The sequence below is a fragment of the Maylandia zebra genome, linkage group LG20 (genome assembly GCF_041146795.1).
Source record: "Maylandia zebra isolate NMK-2024a linkage group LG20, Mzebra_GT3a, whole genome shotgun sequence".
Classification (NCBI taxonomy): Eukaryota; Metazoa; Chordata; class Actinopteri; order Cichliformes; family Cichlidae; genus Maylandia; species Maylandia zebra.
In genome coordinates, this window is record NC_135186.1 from 32,466,204 (window position 1) to 32,483,977 (window position 17,774).

The window sequence follows — 17,774 nt, forward strand, 5'->3', positions numbered from 1 at the left end:
GATTCACCTCTTGAGCTGTGCGGTGTATGGAGCACAGAGGCTGTAGCTAGCTTACCGGAGATTTCGCTTTTGGCTGTTACAGCGTAATAACAAGAGAGATCGTATGAGACTTTAAGTTACGTTTTGAGACCCCTCTGCGCTTTGGAGACCTCTGCTGTACCGTCGCTCGAGGCGCGCTGACGTCGCCGCCCGGCGTGACGTGTGTTCCTGTGACGCGCAGAAATTTTAAACTCTCGTCCTTCTCAGTGATGGCGGCTTCGTTTCGCTCTCTCCCCGCAAGCAGTAACAACAAATGGTACTTCACCCGGCAGCAGATCGACAACAGCCCATCTCGGCGAGCTGGACTTGATCCCGACAAGGAGCTCTCATACAGACAACAGGCGGCGAACCTCCTCCAGGACATGGGACAGCGGCTCAATGTGTATCCTTTTGTCGTGAGCTCTTGTTAGCGCTCTAACTTTAGCTTCTCTCCCGAGCCGGCTCGGAGAAGGAGTGTGGCTGGTGTTTGTTAGTTTGTTGTTGTCTTTTGTTCGACGGTTTCACGTTTGTTTTTGTCTTCCACTTCTGTTTAACGCTGTGGAATTTGGTTTTACAAGGTGTACGTGAGCTTACAAGCGTTACGCGATAGCGGCGTAGTGGGCTAACCCTTGGGCCGCAGAGGCCTGTGTAGTCGGCGGCCTCCAGGACGTTAGCATGTTAGCGTTAGCTTCACCACTGGTAAATATCAACGAATAAACGCAAATTAGAAGGACAATGGGCCACGTTTAGACATATAGTAATGTAGAATGTTTCAGAAAAAGTGTTTTAGATGTGTTAGTTTTAGAAAACATCGCTTTGTGTGTTATCAAGAGTCTTATCCCAGCTAGCCGGTGGCTAAAGTGTTGTTTAACTTTGTTATTCTGTGGCTGCTACGATAACAGGCTTATCAACATTAACTTTTATACTTAATTAGCAATATTAAACCTATAGTTATCCTTATAACTATTTTATAATTATTTTATTTCACACGTATACCGACGATTCCAGCCCATTTTCAAAGTATGCAGTCATTACAGATGTTATGTAATTTGCTCCCACTGTTTACCTTTTTTCCTTAACTGCCATGTATCAGCTCTCAACTTACAATTAATACAGCCATTGTGTACATGCATCGCTTCTACATGATCCAGTCCTTCACCAGATTTCACAGAAATGTAAGTAATGCTTTTCTTGCTTGAATCATGGAAATGATTGTACTTAATGTGAATCATCTTTTTAAATCTCCACTGACCCTTTCCAGGTCATCGCACCCGCTGCTCTGTTCCTGGCAGCAAAGGTAGAGGAGCAGCCTCGAAAGCTGGAGCATGTCATCAAGGTGGCCCATGCCTGCCTCAATCCCCAGGACCCTTCACCAGATATTCGCAGTGATGTAAGTATTGTACTGCAATTGTCCGAGGGAGGTTTTTTTTGAAGCAGAAAAAAAATTCTTACAATAAGGCAAATGGCAATCTTCTTGCATGTAATCTGAGAACATTTACTCTGTCACGTATTTGTTCTGAGCTGTTAAGGCTGCTTGATTACATGGGTTGAGAGAGTAAAAGGCAAAATACATCTTAGCCTGTGTAGGTTTTGAGTCATGCAGGCAATGTGATGTCTAGCAGTTGTAAAACTCGAGCATCTGTACTTGCTATGTAGCTTTCACTTTTCATCACTTATATCTGAGGCTTCTTCAACAAACATGTATGCCAGAAAGCCTTTCAGACAAATGGTCAGAAATTCTCGGCCACATAACGTGTACAGTTGCTCTTGTTTTTCAACAATTGGCGGCCTCCCAGTGAGTAACGTGCCTGTCCTCTCAACCTCAGGCCTACCTGCAACAAGCCCAAGACCTGGTCATTCTTGAGAGCATAATTCTCCAGACCTTGGGTAAGTTTGGAAGGAAGAACTGGGTCCCTTGAATTCCCCCCCCAGAGAACAAGAATAGTTAACATGTTTTATTTCAATTCACAGTTTGCAGTAAGCAGCACTGGAAGTGATATTTATGCTTCAAAACTGAATCACCCACTTTTACATTTCCTGTTTCAGCTTTTTCATTTTTATCAGCCCTAACTTTTGACATTTTACCTTTTTCACCTATGTGTTTTTAAGACATTTAAAGAGGGAGCCTCAAAACAACTTTTTTCCCCTTCTTACATGCCATTAATTTTTTTTTCATATTCAGGTGTTGACATTTTCATGTTGTCCAGGATGTTTTCCCATGAAAAGTGACACTCCACTCAACTCTGACTCCCCACCACTTGATTTTTAACACAATGCAAATTTTCTGGTTTTCAGCGGCTTTGTTAATGTTATCTTTGCCAGTGGGAAGTGGATTTGTATTCCATATGGATTATAAGTATACATTGATTTTGCATTTCTTTTATTAATGTCTACCTACATTTTCTTCTCTTTCTATTACAGCTTTTGAAATCACCATCGATCATCCTCATACACATGTTGTCAAATGCACTCAGCTTGTCAGGGGTGAGCATCATTTTTATGGTTTTGCTCAATTTTATCTTCAAGTTTTTGCTGTGTCTATAAATTTTTTTTCTCTTTGTTCTGCTGTTGTTCCAGCAAGCAAGGATTTGGCCCAAACATCATACTTTATGGCCACCAACAGGTATGCTCAGAGTTCACCCATAGTTCTCTCTCTCTCTCTCTCTCTCTCTCTCTCAAACATGCGCACACACACACACACACACACACACACACACACACACACACACACACACACACACACACACACACACACACACACAGGGTTGTGTCTTTCTTATGTGAATGCTAGGTATTCACCAAAGTTTGTGTGTGGTTTGTTAAAGCTCAATACACTGATTTTCTGTTTTCTCTTTCTCTGTTTGCTTTTTTTCTTGGACGTATCATGCCATATAGCCTGCACTTGACAACGTTCTGCCTGCAGTATAGTCCGCCTGTTGTAGCCTGTGTGTGCATCCACCTCGCCTGCAAATGGTCCAACTGGGAGATCCCCGTGTCTACAGATGGCAAACACTGGTGGGAGTATGTTGACCCTACAGTTACCCTCGAGCTGCTGGACGGTATGTGCAATAAATGCTCTTTAAGAAAAAAATGTTTAGATAATAAAAGGGCTGATTTGACTTGTTTGTTTTTTTTTCCTCCTCTTCCAGAACTTACACACGAGTTCCTGCAAATCCTGGAGAAAACACCCAGCCGACTGAAGCGAATTCGCAACTGGAAGGTACAACGCAAATTTAACTTCTCCTTTTTGCTATTAAAAATTCCCGATTCAATGTGGACATTGACTTAATTTTTTCTTCTTCCAGGCTGGCGGACAGACACCAAAAGCCAAGCCAAAAGTCCAGGAGGAGGGTGACCAGAGGGACACCATGATCAGCATGATTTCCATGGCTTCATCAGAGAGTACTGTGGCAGGCCTGATGAGCCTCTCTGCTCCTCCTTCTGCCTCCTCTTCCTCATCAGTGGGCGACAAGGACACAAATGCTTCTGGCAGTGCTCAGACTTGGAGTGGTAAAGGTCAAGGTGGATCTGAGCAGCAGTCACAGCAACCACAGCAGCAGCCTAACCATGAGGTCCACGCCCCAGCTAAGGTGTCGCTGAGTGAGTACCGTGCCAAGAATGCTGACGTCCTGGCTGCCCAAAAGAGAAAGTTGGAGAACATGGAGGCCAGCGTAAAGAGAGATTATGCCAATGCAGCTCAGGCCCTCATTGGCCAGCAACAGAGGAAGGAGAAGCAGCAGCATCACCATCATCCACCCAGCGCTTCCTCTGACATGTCCAACCCATCACCCATTATTCTTAAAATCCCCTTGGAGAAGGAGAGGCATGACTCTCTAAAAATGCGCTTCCCAGTTGCTGGAGGATCAGGAGGAAGCAGTGGACACAGCAGCAGTGGTCGAGGCCAGGATCCAGACATCAAAGTCAAAATCCGAGTGCCTGACAAGCAGAGGGGGACTTCAGGAGAGGATGGCAAAAGCAGGGACAAGCACAGGGAGCGTTCTAACCACCACCACCATTATCATCACTCTCACCACCACCATTCCTCTTCCAGTAGTGCCTCACTTTCTTCTTCACACAAACATTCATCTAGTTCCAGCGGCACGCTGGGAAGCAGCAAAAAAGTACCAAGTGACTCCTCTAGAACAAGCTCCTCATCCTCGTCCTCATCCTCGTCCGCCTCACGCAAGAGGACACACTCCCAGGATCCTTCAGCAGGATCTCACCCACCCTCCAAAGTGAGCAAGTCTAGGAATCCCTACCAGTTACCTCCCCTGTCTTCCTCCTCTGGACAAATTTTGGGGCACGGTTCTGACATTCTTCCATCTCTGGGACTCCCCCACCACCAAGGAAGCTATTCGCATTCCAAAAGCGACAAAACTGACACTAATGGTCACAGTTCAGCTGGCGGAGCCCAGTCCAACGAGTACCAGGACACTTTTGAGATGCTAAACTCACTGCTGAGTGCACAGGGTGTGCAGCCGTCCCAGCAGTCTATGTTTGACTACAGATCTCAGTATGGTGATTATCGGTACTCGAGCAGCTCCAGAGGAAACAACCCTAGGCCCCCTCCCCTGCCCACGGAGCCGCCTCCCCCACTGCCGCCTTTGCCCAAATAAGTTTCTAATCAGGAAACCACATTATGTACATTTTACTTGACATCTTGATCATCTTGTTACATAAAGTGTTGTATGATATTTTCCAGCCACCCAACATTTTATAGTCTTCAGTGTGACAGCAGAGAAATGTACTGGGGGTAACAAAGGATTTTATGGCGTACACGTGGGGCAATAATGGGACTTGCAAAATGTGAGACAAGAAGAATCATGGGAAAGTGTAGATAGTGTTTTGTTTTTTCTTTTTGAAAAATTCAAATGATATGTGACAAGAAGACAGGAATTAGAGGATGTCAATTTGTTTGGAAAAATTTCCATGACATACCTGGTTGGTCTTCTTACTGATTCTTTTTATAATGTTTTTATAGGGTGTTATTTATTGATCAAATGATTTTAAAAAAGAAAAAAGGTCCCCTTTTTCTACCTTTTTTTTAGGGTTAAACCTCTGTTCTTTTGGAACAGATGGTCATTTCTTTAAGACTGTACAGCCTAGTTAGAGTGCATGTCTCCAAAGCCATCTTTTCGATATATTTTTTACTTTATTTTATTTTTCCCATTTTTATTTTTTCTGTGAGCCATAAAAATGGCTTCATCCCTCATGTATATGTTATATTTGCTGTGCTATTTGGTGATTTGAGGAAAAAATGTAAAAAAAAATGTTTAAAACAAACATTGGAACCTTTATATTTGCAAATTTGCAAAAAAAAAAAGGATGTAAATTAGGAAAAGCTTGTACTTTTCACTTTAAGTTTTTAAGTCTTGCAGTCATTGTTTTAAATGGTTGTAAAATATTCATATTTGGTTCTTGAATGGATACACTAAGTTCATAGCAAGAACATTCATCTGTTCACAAACGGTTGAAACATCTGTGCACTTTGGTCACAATGAAGGAAATTCAACAAAAAGAGCATCTATCTAGACTATTTCTCTTTCCTTATTGTTTTTCCTCAGGAGTTCATTTTTTTGGGGTGATCACAGGTAAATGCAAAGACAAAGAAATAAGCATCATATATGGAAATGTATAATTTTCAGAAGACAAGAAATTATGTCAGGAAAAACTTTTTCCCAGATTTGCTAGACCCTAATAAGCACAGTATACAGAGTTTTAACACAGTATAAAAGTTAATAGCTCATCTGTTTTTATCTAATTGTGGGGATGTTTTAAAAGTGTAAACCCTAGTGTAGCTGTCACTTCACTCTGGTCTGATTTAATCATGTTAAACTTGTCTTTCGAGTGCATTCCTCTAAACTAAATTGGTGGATATTTAACTTTGGTTTGTTTTATTATCTGCCCACATGCCATCATTCATCATAAAAACATGTTTGCATGTTTTCTGTGGTTGTACAGAATCATATGTGACCAGCAGGTTATTTATATACCTCCACTTCTTGAGCATGAAGGCCAATACCCAGATTTTGTTGGCAAGATAAGCAGGTTATTGCCTATTCATAAAACTTAATTGTTTAGGATTAGTGCTCTTATTTTACAGTAATGTAGCACAGCAAATCAGCCGTCCAGCTGTATATTTTACCCCCTTCATATATTTGAAAATGTGCTTGAAAAGAGAAGCTTCTTGCTCATGCAGCAGAGGTTTTATTATTCTTGGTTGTAACAGGGAAACAGTAAATGCACTGAATATTTATCTCAGTAGGTTTGCCTACAATGCAATTGACAAAGTGTTACGTGTATAATGGTTAGACTAATAGATTTTCTGGTGTGAAATTGCCACTGTTTTTGAAACATTTTGTTTAATCTGGGCAAAGCTTCCATTTTAAGTATTACCATTTTGTTGTGAACAAGCCACAAAAAGGACACATTTCATATTAAAACCCATATGTAAGAAAAAACGGACGACACTCATGCAACCTAACAATGCAAAAATCATATAGCTACAATAAATTTCATGTGTTTTCATGTCTTGGTGTTTTCAGTGACACTCAGGTCTGAAAAAGAAAAAGTTTTGAGATTTTTTTTTTCCCGTTTAAAATATGTGAACACTGTTCTTTTTTTTGATATAATGTGGTTGCTTTATTCTCAAAGTCAATAAAAAATATTTTAAGAAAGTGCTGCTTTTGGCTCATCAATAACATTGCATTTTATAGGTGAATCAATCTATGCCAGGGGTGTCAAATGCGGTCTAGGAGCTTGATCTGCCCTGAAAGAAGATCCAGTTTTACCCATTATATTTTGCAAAAAAAATATGTTTGAGGGGTAATACAAGCATTGTAGAGCAACTGATGGAATTGCACTTACTCTACTTGATATATCATCATTTGTAAATGCATGGTGTGTCAAAGTTTTACATTTGAATGTTTTCAAAATATACTGTTTTTTTCTTCTATTTTTAAAAGATAGGGGGTATTATCCAGTGGTATTGTAAGTGTAGCCCTCTTGAGGTCAAGTTGTGTTCTAAAGAGTTCGAGGCCCTGGTCTATGATAAAAGTGTAAATACATTGGGTGGATGCCACTTTGAATGGCAACTGGATTGGCCAATGGGCTACCTCACTCCGGCGCTCTGGCTAATCGGATCTCTAGGTGGGCGGGGTTACTTATTGTAAGCGGCGGCTGTGGCAGTTAACAGGGAATGCAGGAAAATCGACGTAACAGTGTTCTTCGGGAGCTCACGCTAGCTCGGATGTCCGAGACAAAGGTAGGGGGCCGCAAATAGAAATTAGCGATATGTTCATATTCTGGCATACAATCACGTTGGCGTTATGGAGGGATACGGCAATTTTGTGGCACCGACTTGCTATCTTCGCTGCAAAATGAGAAAATTAGCATTTAGCTGCCGTTAGCAGCGATTGATCAAAGATGGCGACTGCCGTCTTAACTGTTAAAGTGACGCAGTAAGGAGAGGCGGGCTGAAGCTCGGTGTGGCGCCCGGTTAGAGTTTATCCATTAACGCAGAGAGGAGTTTGTCTCCTCGATTTATATTTGAATTTAAAAAAAAAAATGCAATTCTCTCTTACATTAATGCGGCCTTTATTACTCTTTGTTACTTATTACAATTGCCTTTAGGTTGTATGCGTAACATTTATAAGCTTTTACTGATGTTAATAACGACCATCTGACATCGCCCGTCAGTAAACCAATAACATGAAAACATTGTTTTAGTTTTATACAGCTTTATTTAGATTTAAGTACTCATAGTGATTTGGTCAATGACACCTTATGTGCATATTTTCAATATGCTTTTTTTTCTATTTTGGTTATATTTGGGATCAAAAGGCGAAAAACCACGAGTATCTATCCTGCCCATTTAAGTACAGTGTAATTGTTCAGAAAACCATTTTAAACCTTTCTGACACGGTATGTTATCCTGCTGGAAGCCGCCATCAGAAGATGAGTGTTCTGGTCATAAAGGGTTGAACATTGTCAGAATCGGGTATGCTGTGGGATTTTAACAAAGTGTGGGTAGAACGACCATTACACCGACACCACCAGCCTGAACTGGTCATACAACATAGGATGGAGCTTCATGTTGTTTACATCAGATCCTGGCCTTTCAGTATATATTAAATTGACCAGACATTGCTTTTCCAATCCCTTCCTGCTCGCTTTAGCTTACAGGAGTATCATCGTCCAGTCTTCTGCTACTATAGCCCATCTGGTTTAAGATTTGACGTGCTGTGGTCTTCTGCATACCTTGATTAAACAAGCGGTTATCTGAGTTTCTGTTGCCTTCCTATCGGCTCAGTGCAGTCTAGCCTCTTCTAATTTCTTTCTATTGACATGTTGCTGCTCACTAGACGTTTTCTCTTTTTCATACTGTTCTCTATAAACCCTAGAGTTGGATCTGTGTGACCCATCTTTGATCTCTAGATCAGCAGTTTCTGAAATACCAGCCTGTTGGTCACCAAAGTTAGTAGTTTGAATAAAAATACATTAAAGAAGCCAACATTATTCCAACATTCAAACAAATGTTTTTATAGGAATTCTTGCTGTTATTCATGCATGCAGCCATACAAACATTTGGTGTGAACAGGAAAAATGTATTATTATTATTATTATTATTATTTTTTGTTATTACATTTAATGCAGGCTTGAAATGAACAGGATACGGATTCATGTTTTGCCCTCAAGTCGGAACCGGGTGACCCAGACACCCCGACCTCAGGAGCCACAGGCCTGCTCCTTCACCCAGCGGCCCTGCTCTCAGCCACGACTTGAAGGCTTGGAATTCTGCATCAAACACATCTTGGAGGACAAGAATGCGCCTTACAAACAGTGCAGCTACGTCTCTGCCAAGAACGGGAAGCGGTGTCCCAATGCCGCACCAAAGGCAGAGAGGAAAGACGGGTGGGTGGAAGGTCTAAATCAGCCATTAACAATCGATAAAAACAAATTAAATCTCATCATTATCTGCTGTGAATCTCATTAATGGGAACTTAATCCCAAGAGAAGGGGGAATGTAAATAAACTCATCAGTACCATGCAGCCTCCTAATTTCAATTTGAATGTCTGTTCTGTAGAGTGACCTTCTGTGCGGAGCACGCTCGCAGGAATGCCATGGCTCTTCGAGCTCAAATGAGAAAGGCGTCTTCTGGTCCGTCACCGGAGGCCCTGCTGTCTCAACTTAGTGGGTACAGCCGAGCAGAGTCACACAGCCTTGATGGAGGACGCTCTGAAGCCAGCCGCATTCTAGGTAATGGCCACTTTTTGACTTGGAAATAGTAATTTGGGTGCATGTGGGTTAAGCTGATGTAGTTGTACAGACTGTTTGTTGTTTTATTAGTTTTATTTGTTGGGTTATTTGGTACACTTGTGAAAAGATTAAAAAGTTTATAGCTTTCATTCATTAGTTGTAGAGCAGGGCAATATGACCAAAAATATTTATCACGATATACATTTGAAAATTTGCGATAACGATATAACTGACGATATAATTGACACTAGACAAAATACTTTACAACGCCACAACTTTATTAGTGCAAAAAAACCACATAACATCAATGTATTTTCACTTAAACAAGCAGCTGTTTTTTATCTGCATTAAAGTTATATAAAAATTTAACAGTGCAAATGCAAATTCCTTGCTGACAGTTTAACCAAAAGGTATTTCCAGTGGAAACTGAGCAACATATCCTCAGCATAACCAATATCCACAAAAGTTAAAAAGAGGTTATACACACACAATACGGTAATATTATGTTGAAGCACCGTACGTATCACTCCGCGAGGCTCCTGCTTTCGATAGCCGTAATGCTCCGACAATCCATCAAGCGGTGCGGCTTCCTAGCCTAGCAAAGTCATACTAAAACATTTGACAGATTTCCAAGCGCCGTGTACATAAAATCGTTTCGAGGTCAACCCGAATTCATACATAAGGCACACGGGATTGTAAGGGCACTGTTGATTTTCAGAAAAGTCAAAGGATTGATTTTAAGTGTGCCGTATTTTCCAAAAAACACGGTAATAACGACGGCCCGCTAGCATGCTCTACCAAAAGTCAGATAAAAATACCACTAATTCCTCCCTCTTCCTAGATGAGGACAGTCTGAGTGAGGAAGAGCAGGGGCCGTTGGTATTGGACCAGACGTGGAGAGGAGATCCGGACAGCGAGGCTGACAGCATCGATAGTGATCACGAGGATCCTCTGAAGTAAGCTCTTAAGATTTTCTTCTCAACCCACATTGTGTAGTTATGTAGTTTGAATAAGAATCTGTAGTTCAAGATAGAAGGCTTAGGCCATGTCCAGACTTGAAAATGCATCTTTTTTCCCCCCCTTTTGGCCTTCCGTCCACACTGAGACGGCGTTTTTGGTTTGAAAACACTCTCCAAAGTGGATAAATTTGAAAACGCTGCATGTGCCTCGCTGTGTGGACAGCGAAAAAGGAAGATTTCGAAAACAAGGATGCATTTTAGTCATATGATGCAGTCACGTGACCAGTTCAACTAAGATGGCGGACGACATTGTGCAGCAGTTGTTTTGTTAGCTCTCAATTTTCACAGCCCTATTAAAGATTAATATCAGTCTGTACATGCTCCAGATAAAACTCGACACCTTTCCTCAACATTTTGCTGCGACCTTTCAAAGAGCCGGAAAATAAATAAATGGCAGACGGAAGTGAAGCAGTTCAATCGTCTTACCGTATTTTCACGACTATAAGGCGCACATAAGTCTTAGATTTTTTTTACATTCTTTTTGCTAAAAACGTTGACAGAAAATTTTAAAAAAGTAAGTAGTTAATATGCAAACCTACAAAGGCTCGAATCGTGTTTATTGACAAGCTGTTAGTGATGACTCTGACTTAATAACTTAATACCTCTGACTTAATACCTGAGCTCATCATCCAGTGGCACAACATAATGTTGTATGTTGATTTAAGAATTACTTATCTTAGTCTTAAATTGTTAGATACTGAGTAGTTTATTGTTTTGAAACTCAATGGACGTTAGATTTTCAATGCTATGTGTTGGCAGACATGCAGGAGTGTACACTGCAGAAGAAGTGGCGCTAATCACTCGAGAAAAACTTATCAGACTCCAGTCCCTCTATATTGATCAGTTCAAACGCCTGCAGCACCTGCTGAAAGAGAAGAAGCGCAGATACCTGCACAACCGCAAAATGGAGCATGAAGCTATAGGTAATCATAGGACAAATTTATGCTTTTACTGCTCACTCCTCTTAATTCTGAGTGACACAAACCTTTTAATGTTGATTACAGGTACCAGCCTCCTGACAGGGCCTGAAGGTCTTTCCATGAAGGAGAGGGAGAACCTGAAGAAGCTTAAAGCTCTGCGTCGATACCGCCGCCGGTACGGGGTGGAGGCCCTGCTGCACCGGCAGCTGAGGGAAAGGAGGCAGGCTGTGACAGAAGGAGGCCCTCAGGTGCTAACTTGAATTGATACTGAGTTTAAAGAAATCTGTACATTTTCTTTACTTATATTCTCTGGCAGTCGTGTCATAGAGGGATAATTAAAAAAACGTCAACTGTTTATGATTACGTTTCACTTCATTATCTAATGTTTGTTTGTTATTTCGGTTGTAGCCACACACAAGAACAGTGAGTGAAAAATGCATCTCCTTCATGGAGGGAACCCGATGTACCAATCCCTGCCTGCCTATGGCCCGACACTGTGTCTCACGTATCCTCTGATGGCTTTAATAGTGTGACTAAATAATCACTGAATGAAAGATGATGGGTGGAATACTCATCATAGTATCACGTATGATATGAATTTTTCAAAACCAGCTTAACAGCGGTGAACAGACTGTCCTCTATTGCCAATTGGTGGGTTTAAATGTAAAATATATACTGTATTGAGAGGGGGACTGTACCAACTGTACACATTTTCCACTCACAATGAATCAAATGACCAATGTACATTAATATAAGATCATGTTAAATGATGCACAGCCAAATTTAACAGGGCAAACATTGTAACACACAATTTTATATGATTTGTGAAATAAGCTATTGCTATTGTTGTTATACTAGTAACTACTCAGATACAAAATTTAATGCCAAAGGGCATATTGGGTGATGCTAGCTAGTGTAATATTCTCTTAACAGCTGGGAGCGGCTTTGTGGCTTCATTCAAGAATGGTTACCAGAGATAAAGAGTTGAGTGCAGAGATGCTCCACAGTGAAAAGAGGAGCTGTGTTTGAAGACGTGTCATGAAATGAGACTCTCTTTGCTTAATTTCCGCTCGTATTGCTTCTGTGCTGGACATTAACACTAGGCTGATATCATTCAGCTCCTCATAATGCACCAGGAAAGGTTTGATGAGACAAAGGTAAGCTGTTAGCTAACAGGTGTTAGCTTTGACTAAGTTTGAATGGAGTGTGTTTTAAAGCTCTGTTCTGTTGAGTGAATGAGCCAGATGTAGACTGATCTGCTCTCTGCTGATTTCTACACTCTTCAGTTACGTTTCTCATTTCCGCCCTCCTCCCCTTGGCCCCAATCAAGACCAGCAGCTTGTAGTAGCTGTTCGTTTCAACGGGAGCCTAGATAAACAGCTTCCTGTGGTCTGTTGATTTGTTTCCCAGAAAACAAAGGAGCTAATCAATTCAGTTGGAAGGAACAAAATCTTTCTTAACCTACTTTGACTAGTGTAACGTTTCATGTTTTTCAGTCTTGCATTTTAGTTCTCACAGTGTGAGAATAACAATTTTTCCTTTATTGAATATTAAGAATTTTGTTCTTTCAATAGCCAGTTTAGTTTGATTGAACCCAGACATGAGAATTTTATCATTAACATGCTCTACAAAACCATAAAGGCATCACTTTAATGCAACAAGGACGTTTATCAGGCTTTCTAAATATTTCTAAGATATTTCTTGTTTGTTTGTTTTTTAATCAGGCACAAGATTTGAGAAATCCAGATGAATACAAACCATGATTTTTGAAGGCAGTTGTCTCACTGTCATATACTTACAATGAAATGGTGTTAGAGAATGAAAATGGGCCGACTGTAGGTGCTGGATGCTGATGGGTGACATTTGAAAGCCAATTAGAAATCGGTGCAAGCGTTGGACAACAGAGGGCCTCCAGAGAAGCATCAGTGCAGCTTGCCATTAATTCTCCGCAACTCTTACCCTTTAGTTTTTTGGTATTCTCTCTCTTATCTTTTTTTTTTTTTTTTCTCTTTTTGATAATCAAATTTTCCTTGACAGCCACATGTTCAGATATCTACCAGGACAGCAACCAGATCCTTTTTAAAATGTGTCCAGGGTTAAAAGATGTTCCATGTGATCGTACTGTGCACATGGGTCAGTCAGACGACCCCCGCTGCCCGCTGCACCTCACCCTGCCTCCGCCCATGTACCAGCCCGAGCAGGAGGCTCCGCCACAGGAGGAGTTCACCCCTATGAGCAAAGACATGTACCTGAGTGCGGCAGAGCTTCAGCCCACAGAAAACCTCCCTCTCGAGTTCAGCGATGTACGTAGAAATGACAGTCACCTACCAACCTCTTCTCTCTAATACACATATCACGTTCCACATAATTCCTCTTGTGAAAGATGAGTATCAGTCTGAATGCGTTTTTCAACAAGCTGTTGTAAAGTTTCCACCACAGCAGGGGATAGTGTACCAAGTCATGCTGCTGTAGTATGTTTTTGGTTTTTTTGTTCTGGAGTAGAGTATTTTTCGGTTTAATGAGGTTGCTGGTCTCCACACTTATTTTAAATGCATTACTGAGCAGAAAAGTACAAACAAGAAAAGCTACAGAAAGTTACAAATTGCAGCAGATGAAAGGCTTTTACTTGAGCAAGTTATTTTTTACAACTGAAGTTACCCAGTTACGTTTTCTTTATCATCTCTGTGTGATGACACCTGTACTCTTCTCTGAGTGCTGACTGATCTTTCAGGGGAATGTTGCAGGGTTTGGTAACACCATAATGGCAAGCGTAAACTGATGTAATTGTGCGACAGTGTCACTGATGACCTGCAAATTGACAAGTGTGATCACTCTAAAAAATTTAAATTTTGGCAAGAGGCAGGGTACATCCTGGACAGGTCACCAGTCTGTCGCAGGGCTACCACAAAACCAAATGGTTGTCTGTATCTATGGGCAATTAAGAATCACCCCACTAACTGCATGTCTTTGGGCTGTGGGAGGAATCCAAAGGGAACACACAAAAACACGGGGAACATGCAAACTCCACACAGACACCTCCCTGGTCTGATATTGGAATTTAACTCAAGACAGCGTGCTAACCACTGTGTCACTGTGCGAGCCCACAAATTATCAATGGGACAATATCTGTTTAATAATTTTTTAAAAAGTAAAAAAAAAAAAAAAGCTGAGTAAGTAAGTTGCTTTATGGTAGGAAACATTTTAGGAGTTTTAACCCTTGGAAGAGCCTTAAAAATCCTAACACATTTTACCCTAATGACAAAAAAACTTCACCCCTCCAAAAAATACTGTAAAATTATTACATAGGAATATTTATTCCACTTTAATGACTATTATAAAACTACTTCAGTCTGAAATATGCATTTCAAATATTAATTATATTTAATTATATATTCTGGATTTTAACCCTTTAAAGGAGAGGGAGTCTGGCTCAAGTGGGGCAGAGGTTGCAAGTGGACAGACTGTTGCATGTGCAGCAGGTTACAATGATTCAGTAAAGCAGCATCTTAAATGCTGGTACGGTTTGCCCAATCAGGTTTTTCCTCACTTTGAATGGGCCGTTTGTGGGTTATTACCAACATAGCTGTTTGTCTGCATATAAAGGGACATATAAGCTTCTATGTTATCCTTCTGTTAACAGATCCATTAATATTGATCTCAGGTTGAGTCAAATGAAACAAATGGCTATGAAAGCAAGCTTAAAAAACAAATACACACGGGGGGATTTCTATAAATATACCATCAAAAATGCCTCCAATAGCAATTTTGAGCATCTCTGTTTTGCAGGACCTGGATGTGGAAGGGGACGGTATGCAGGGTCCTCCTTCCCCTCTGCAGTTTGACACAGCCCTGGCCCTGGAGGACCAAACCATCAGAGCCATAGCTGAGGCCCCGATGGACATCCTGACTGGCGAGGACCCAGACCAGGACCTTGACACCTCAGGGCAGGAACTCTCAGAGAGAGATGTGGACGCCATCATGAACAACCAGGTTAACTCTCAATCAGGGGTTTTGTCGTCGTGAATATCTTATTGCGGCAGGTAACATTGATGCACTCAATTCAAACTGTACTGTGTTGAAAACATTTTCAGGTTGATCACAGGAAAAAAGAAAACTCAAAAAAGGTTAGGGTTGATTTTAGTTTATTAATGAATTTATTTTTTTTATTTATTTGTTCTCTATCTCAGACGTACCTTTAGGAGCTTTTATTGAGGATGCAGTCTCCTTTATGAAATTAATCTGTTTTATGTCCATTGTCTTCATATGAGTGAACAGTGTTGAAGAAAAATAAATCATTTTTTGACATTAATTGACATGATTTGACTTAATTTATGAACACCTTTGAACAAATACAAAGGATACAAATAACAAATTACAGGTGTATTCTTTGGCATGTGTTGTGTCATAGCTGTATTTTCTTCAAAGAGAGAGAGAGAGAAATTCACAAGTCTTAAAAAAATTAAAATATATCCATAAAATCTTGCCTCAGTTAAGAAAAAGGGGGGCTTGGGTGACTGACAGTGAAGAAAGTGAACCTGGCATGTTTTTGTGCCATGCGCTCTGACCGCATGGCACAAAGGACCTAGAAACGGTTACATCATATTTTAAACACAGTGACTGATTAGTTCCCAGAAAATAAAAAATAAACTTCGTATTAACAAACATGCAATAAACAGGCGTATTTGTGACTGCCCCCCAGTGGCTATAGACTGCTACAACATGTACATGTTGGTCTGCAAAGACCTTTAGACCTCTGCTGGTCACATTCAGTCTGTGAAGCTGTGGTTCACAAAGTGGCCCACAGACCATAACATTTACTTTACATACTAAGATGCAGCAGTCCAGGACAACACCAATAGCAAGTTTTCCAGTTTCAGTAGTACCCTTTAACATTTCCTGAGAGCAAATGTATTCACGAATTATAGCTGCCATCTCACTAAAGAATAAACTATATAGAGGCAAAACAATTACAGTCCTTGGAACAGACTCATTACAGGCTTTACCTGCAGCTGGGTTTCTCCTGCTACAAAAAAGGCCTTTGTGCAGTCACTACATGCCTAAGCTCAATTTATCTGCATACGGTGGAGGCAATGAGATTTGTGCATTTTCCATCAACACAAATGCACTTTTAGCTGGACTAAATTAAATCCTCTTAACTAAAACCTTTTTTCTGACACTTAAATTTTAAAACACAAAATTTCAGACCTTACCTCGTGTCAGACTGACTACTCAGTCTGTCATAGACATGTTTGAAAATAAGAGCAGCATTTATAATATTTCCATATGCATCAGGTTAGGAATGTAACAGCCTCTCTGCAGGTTGTCCTGTGCTGCCAGGGAAGTTTGAGTTTTAATTATTCGTTTTTGCTTATTTTATTTGATGTTGTATTTCTTCTCTGCCCCTCAGTCTGTCACTCTAGATTTTGCAATCTGTCATCAAAACTTTGAAAGCTGTGGTGTAAAGAAAATATGAAGTGAGATGTTCAGTGGGGTTAAGAGAATCACTGAACCCTTTGAAAAGAAGCTTTTGTACCGTGCTGTCGGCCCTTTACACAAACAGATGATCTGAACTAGCAGTAAATGTGCTTTATCTTTGTTCTTCCACTCAGGTGGTGTCAGAGGCAGTCGGAGGTGAGGAAGACACGACTGACAATTCGCTCCAAGACATCGACTCTGCTGCAGCCGACGCTCCCAGATGAACCAGCATTTCAAAGAACTGTCACTGCTACTCGTTTATAATACAGCCCACATTAGGTACTAAAGTACTCAGCGGCTCCTACTGAGACTGAAAGCTGGAGTAGGCGACATGTTTTTGGAATCAATGGGCAGAAATTCCATAATAACCTTTCAGCATATTGTACTTCATGTGGGGAACTAGACTCCTGGTTTCATACTAAAGAAAATCCAGCCTGAGATGAGACGTCACCCAGTGTGAGGCCGTTTCAGGTGAGTCGTGTGAAGGTGCAGGGAAAGGTCAGCTGAGAGGGAAGCGTTTGGATCAGAAATGTCAGCTGGACATGTTAGAGGAATGCAGGGAGAAAACTGAAGTTTTAGGTAAAATGTTACACTGTGCAGTTTCAGTTATAAACATCATTGTAATGTGCCTCACTGTTTCTGCTCCTACTGCCTGGTTTGAAATAAAGATGAGGAAATAAATGGGGTTTTAGGTAACTTTGTTTCTGATCGGCATGTTTGCAGCAGAAAACACATTTCCATAAAACTTTAAAGCAACTGGAAACTTTCTCCCATTATTACACTTTAACACATTCTGTTGTTGCATATGCCCTTGTAGCCAGTATTTACGAAAATACTTGATGTAATTTTTATTGTCTGCTAAGGTGGTTTTGTGTTTCAGTTTGAGCGACCAGTCGTTTCATTTTATGCAGGACAGCAAACCTTTTCATCACCCACATTTATCTCCCACATTTTCATTGGTTGTAGTTACAAATAAATAAAAAGTACAGGACATGTGTGCTGATCTGCAAATGCTTCACTGCTTAAATTTATAGTTGATTCCTGCAGAAAAGCAGTTTATAGCTTCAGCTGTTACTGTGCGAG

General features: G+C 40.8%; 2 protein-coding genes and 1 non-coding gene across 5 annotated transcripts; all 3 read left to right on the forward strand.

The window, feature by feature from the left end:
* On the forward strand, positions 1–6,695 carry ccnt1 (cyclin T1). Of its 2 annotated transcripts, none has more exons than XM_004560271.5 (9): positions 1–421; positions 1,112–1,193; positions 1,280–1,408; positions 1,845–1,905; positions 2,440–2,502; positions 2,596–2,641; positions 2,914–3,077; positions 3,168–3,238; positions 3,324–6,695. In XM_004560271.5, exons 1-9 carry the CDS (start codon positions 249–251, stop codon positions 4,632–4,634), a joined length of 2,100 nt encoding a protein of 699 aa, XP_004560328.3. In that variant the 5' UTR covers positions 1–248; the 3' UTR covers positions 4,635–6,695. The 2 variants fall into 2 exon arrangements, with proteins under 2 accessions (XP_004560328.3, XP_076734321.1); XM_076878206.1 differs by having other exon boundaries at positions 3–421; positions 2,440–2,501; positions 2,586–2,641.
* A 437-nt stretch (positions 6,696–7,132) lies between these two features.
* kansl2 (KAT8 regulatory NSL complex subunit 2) lies at positions 7,133–17,372 on the forward strand. Of its 2 annotated transcripts, none has more exons than XM_004560269.4 (10): positions 7,133–7,282; positions 8,674–8,931; positions 9,105–9,277; positions 10,119–10,233; positions 11,056–11,219; positions 11,301–11,464; positions 11,625–11,721; positions 13,266–13,519; positions 15,003–15,256; positions 16,826–17,372. In XM_004560269.4, the coding sequence occupies exons 2-9, from the start codon at positions 8,681–8,683 to the stop codon at positions 15,237–15,239; spliced, it is 1,455 nt and encodes a 484-aa protein (XP_004560326.1). In that variant the 5' UTR covers positions 7,133–7,282; positions 8,674–8,680; the 3' UTR covers positions 15,240–15,256; positions 16,826–17,372. The 2 variants fall into 2 exon arrangements, with proteins under 2 accessions (XP_004560326.1, XP_004560325.1); XM_004560268.4 differs by having other exon boundaries at positions 15,003–15,206.
* On the forward strand, positions 12,532–12,666 carry LOC111500406 (small nucleolar RNA SNORA2/SNORA34 family). Its single transcript, XR_002721085.1, has one exon. It is a non-coding gene; the product is annotated as a small nucleolar RNA SNORA2/SNORA34 family (small nucleolar RNA).
* Positions 17,373–17,774: the final 402 nt, after the last annotated feature.

Excerpts from the sequence above, each read along its gene's own strand:
- ccnt1 (XM_076878206.1), top strand. The coding sequence starts at position 249 with ATGGCGGCTTCGTTTCGCTCTCTCCCCGCAAGCAGTAACAACAAATGG. Across the intron at positions 1,409-1,844 it reads CACCAGATATTCGCAGTGAT|GCCTACCTGCAACAAGCCCA; the intron begins GTAAGTATTGTA and ends TCTCAACCTCAG. Across the intron at positions 2,502-2,585 it reads AATGCACTCAGCTTGTCAGG|GTTGTTCCAGCAAGCAAGGA; the intron begins GGTGAGCATCAT and ends CTTTGTTCTGCT.
- kansl2 (XM_004560268.4), top strand. The coding sequence starts at position 8,681 with ATGAACAGGATACGGATTCATGTTTTGCCCTCAAGTCGGAACCGGGTG. Across the intron at positions 8,932-9,104 it reads AAGGCAGAGAGGAAAGACGG|AGTGACCTTCTGTGCGGAGC; the intron begins GTGGGTGGAAGG and ends TCTGTTCTGTAG. Across the intron at positions 10,234-11,055 it reads GATCACGAGGATCCTCTGAA|ACATGCAGGAGTGTACACTG; the intron begins GTAAGCTCTTAA and ends ATGTGTTGGCAG.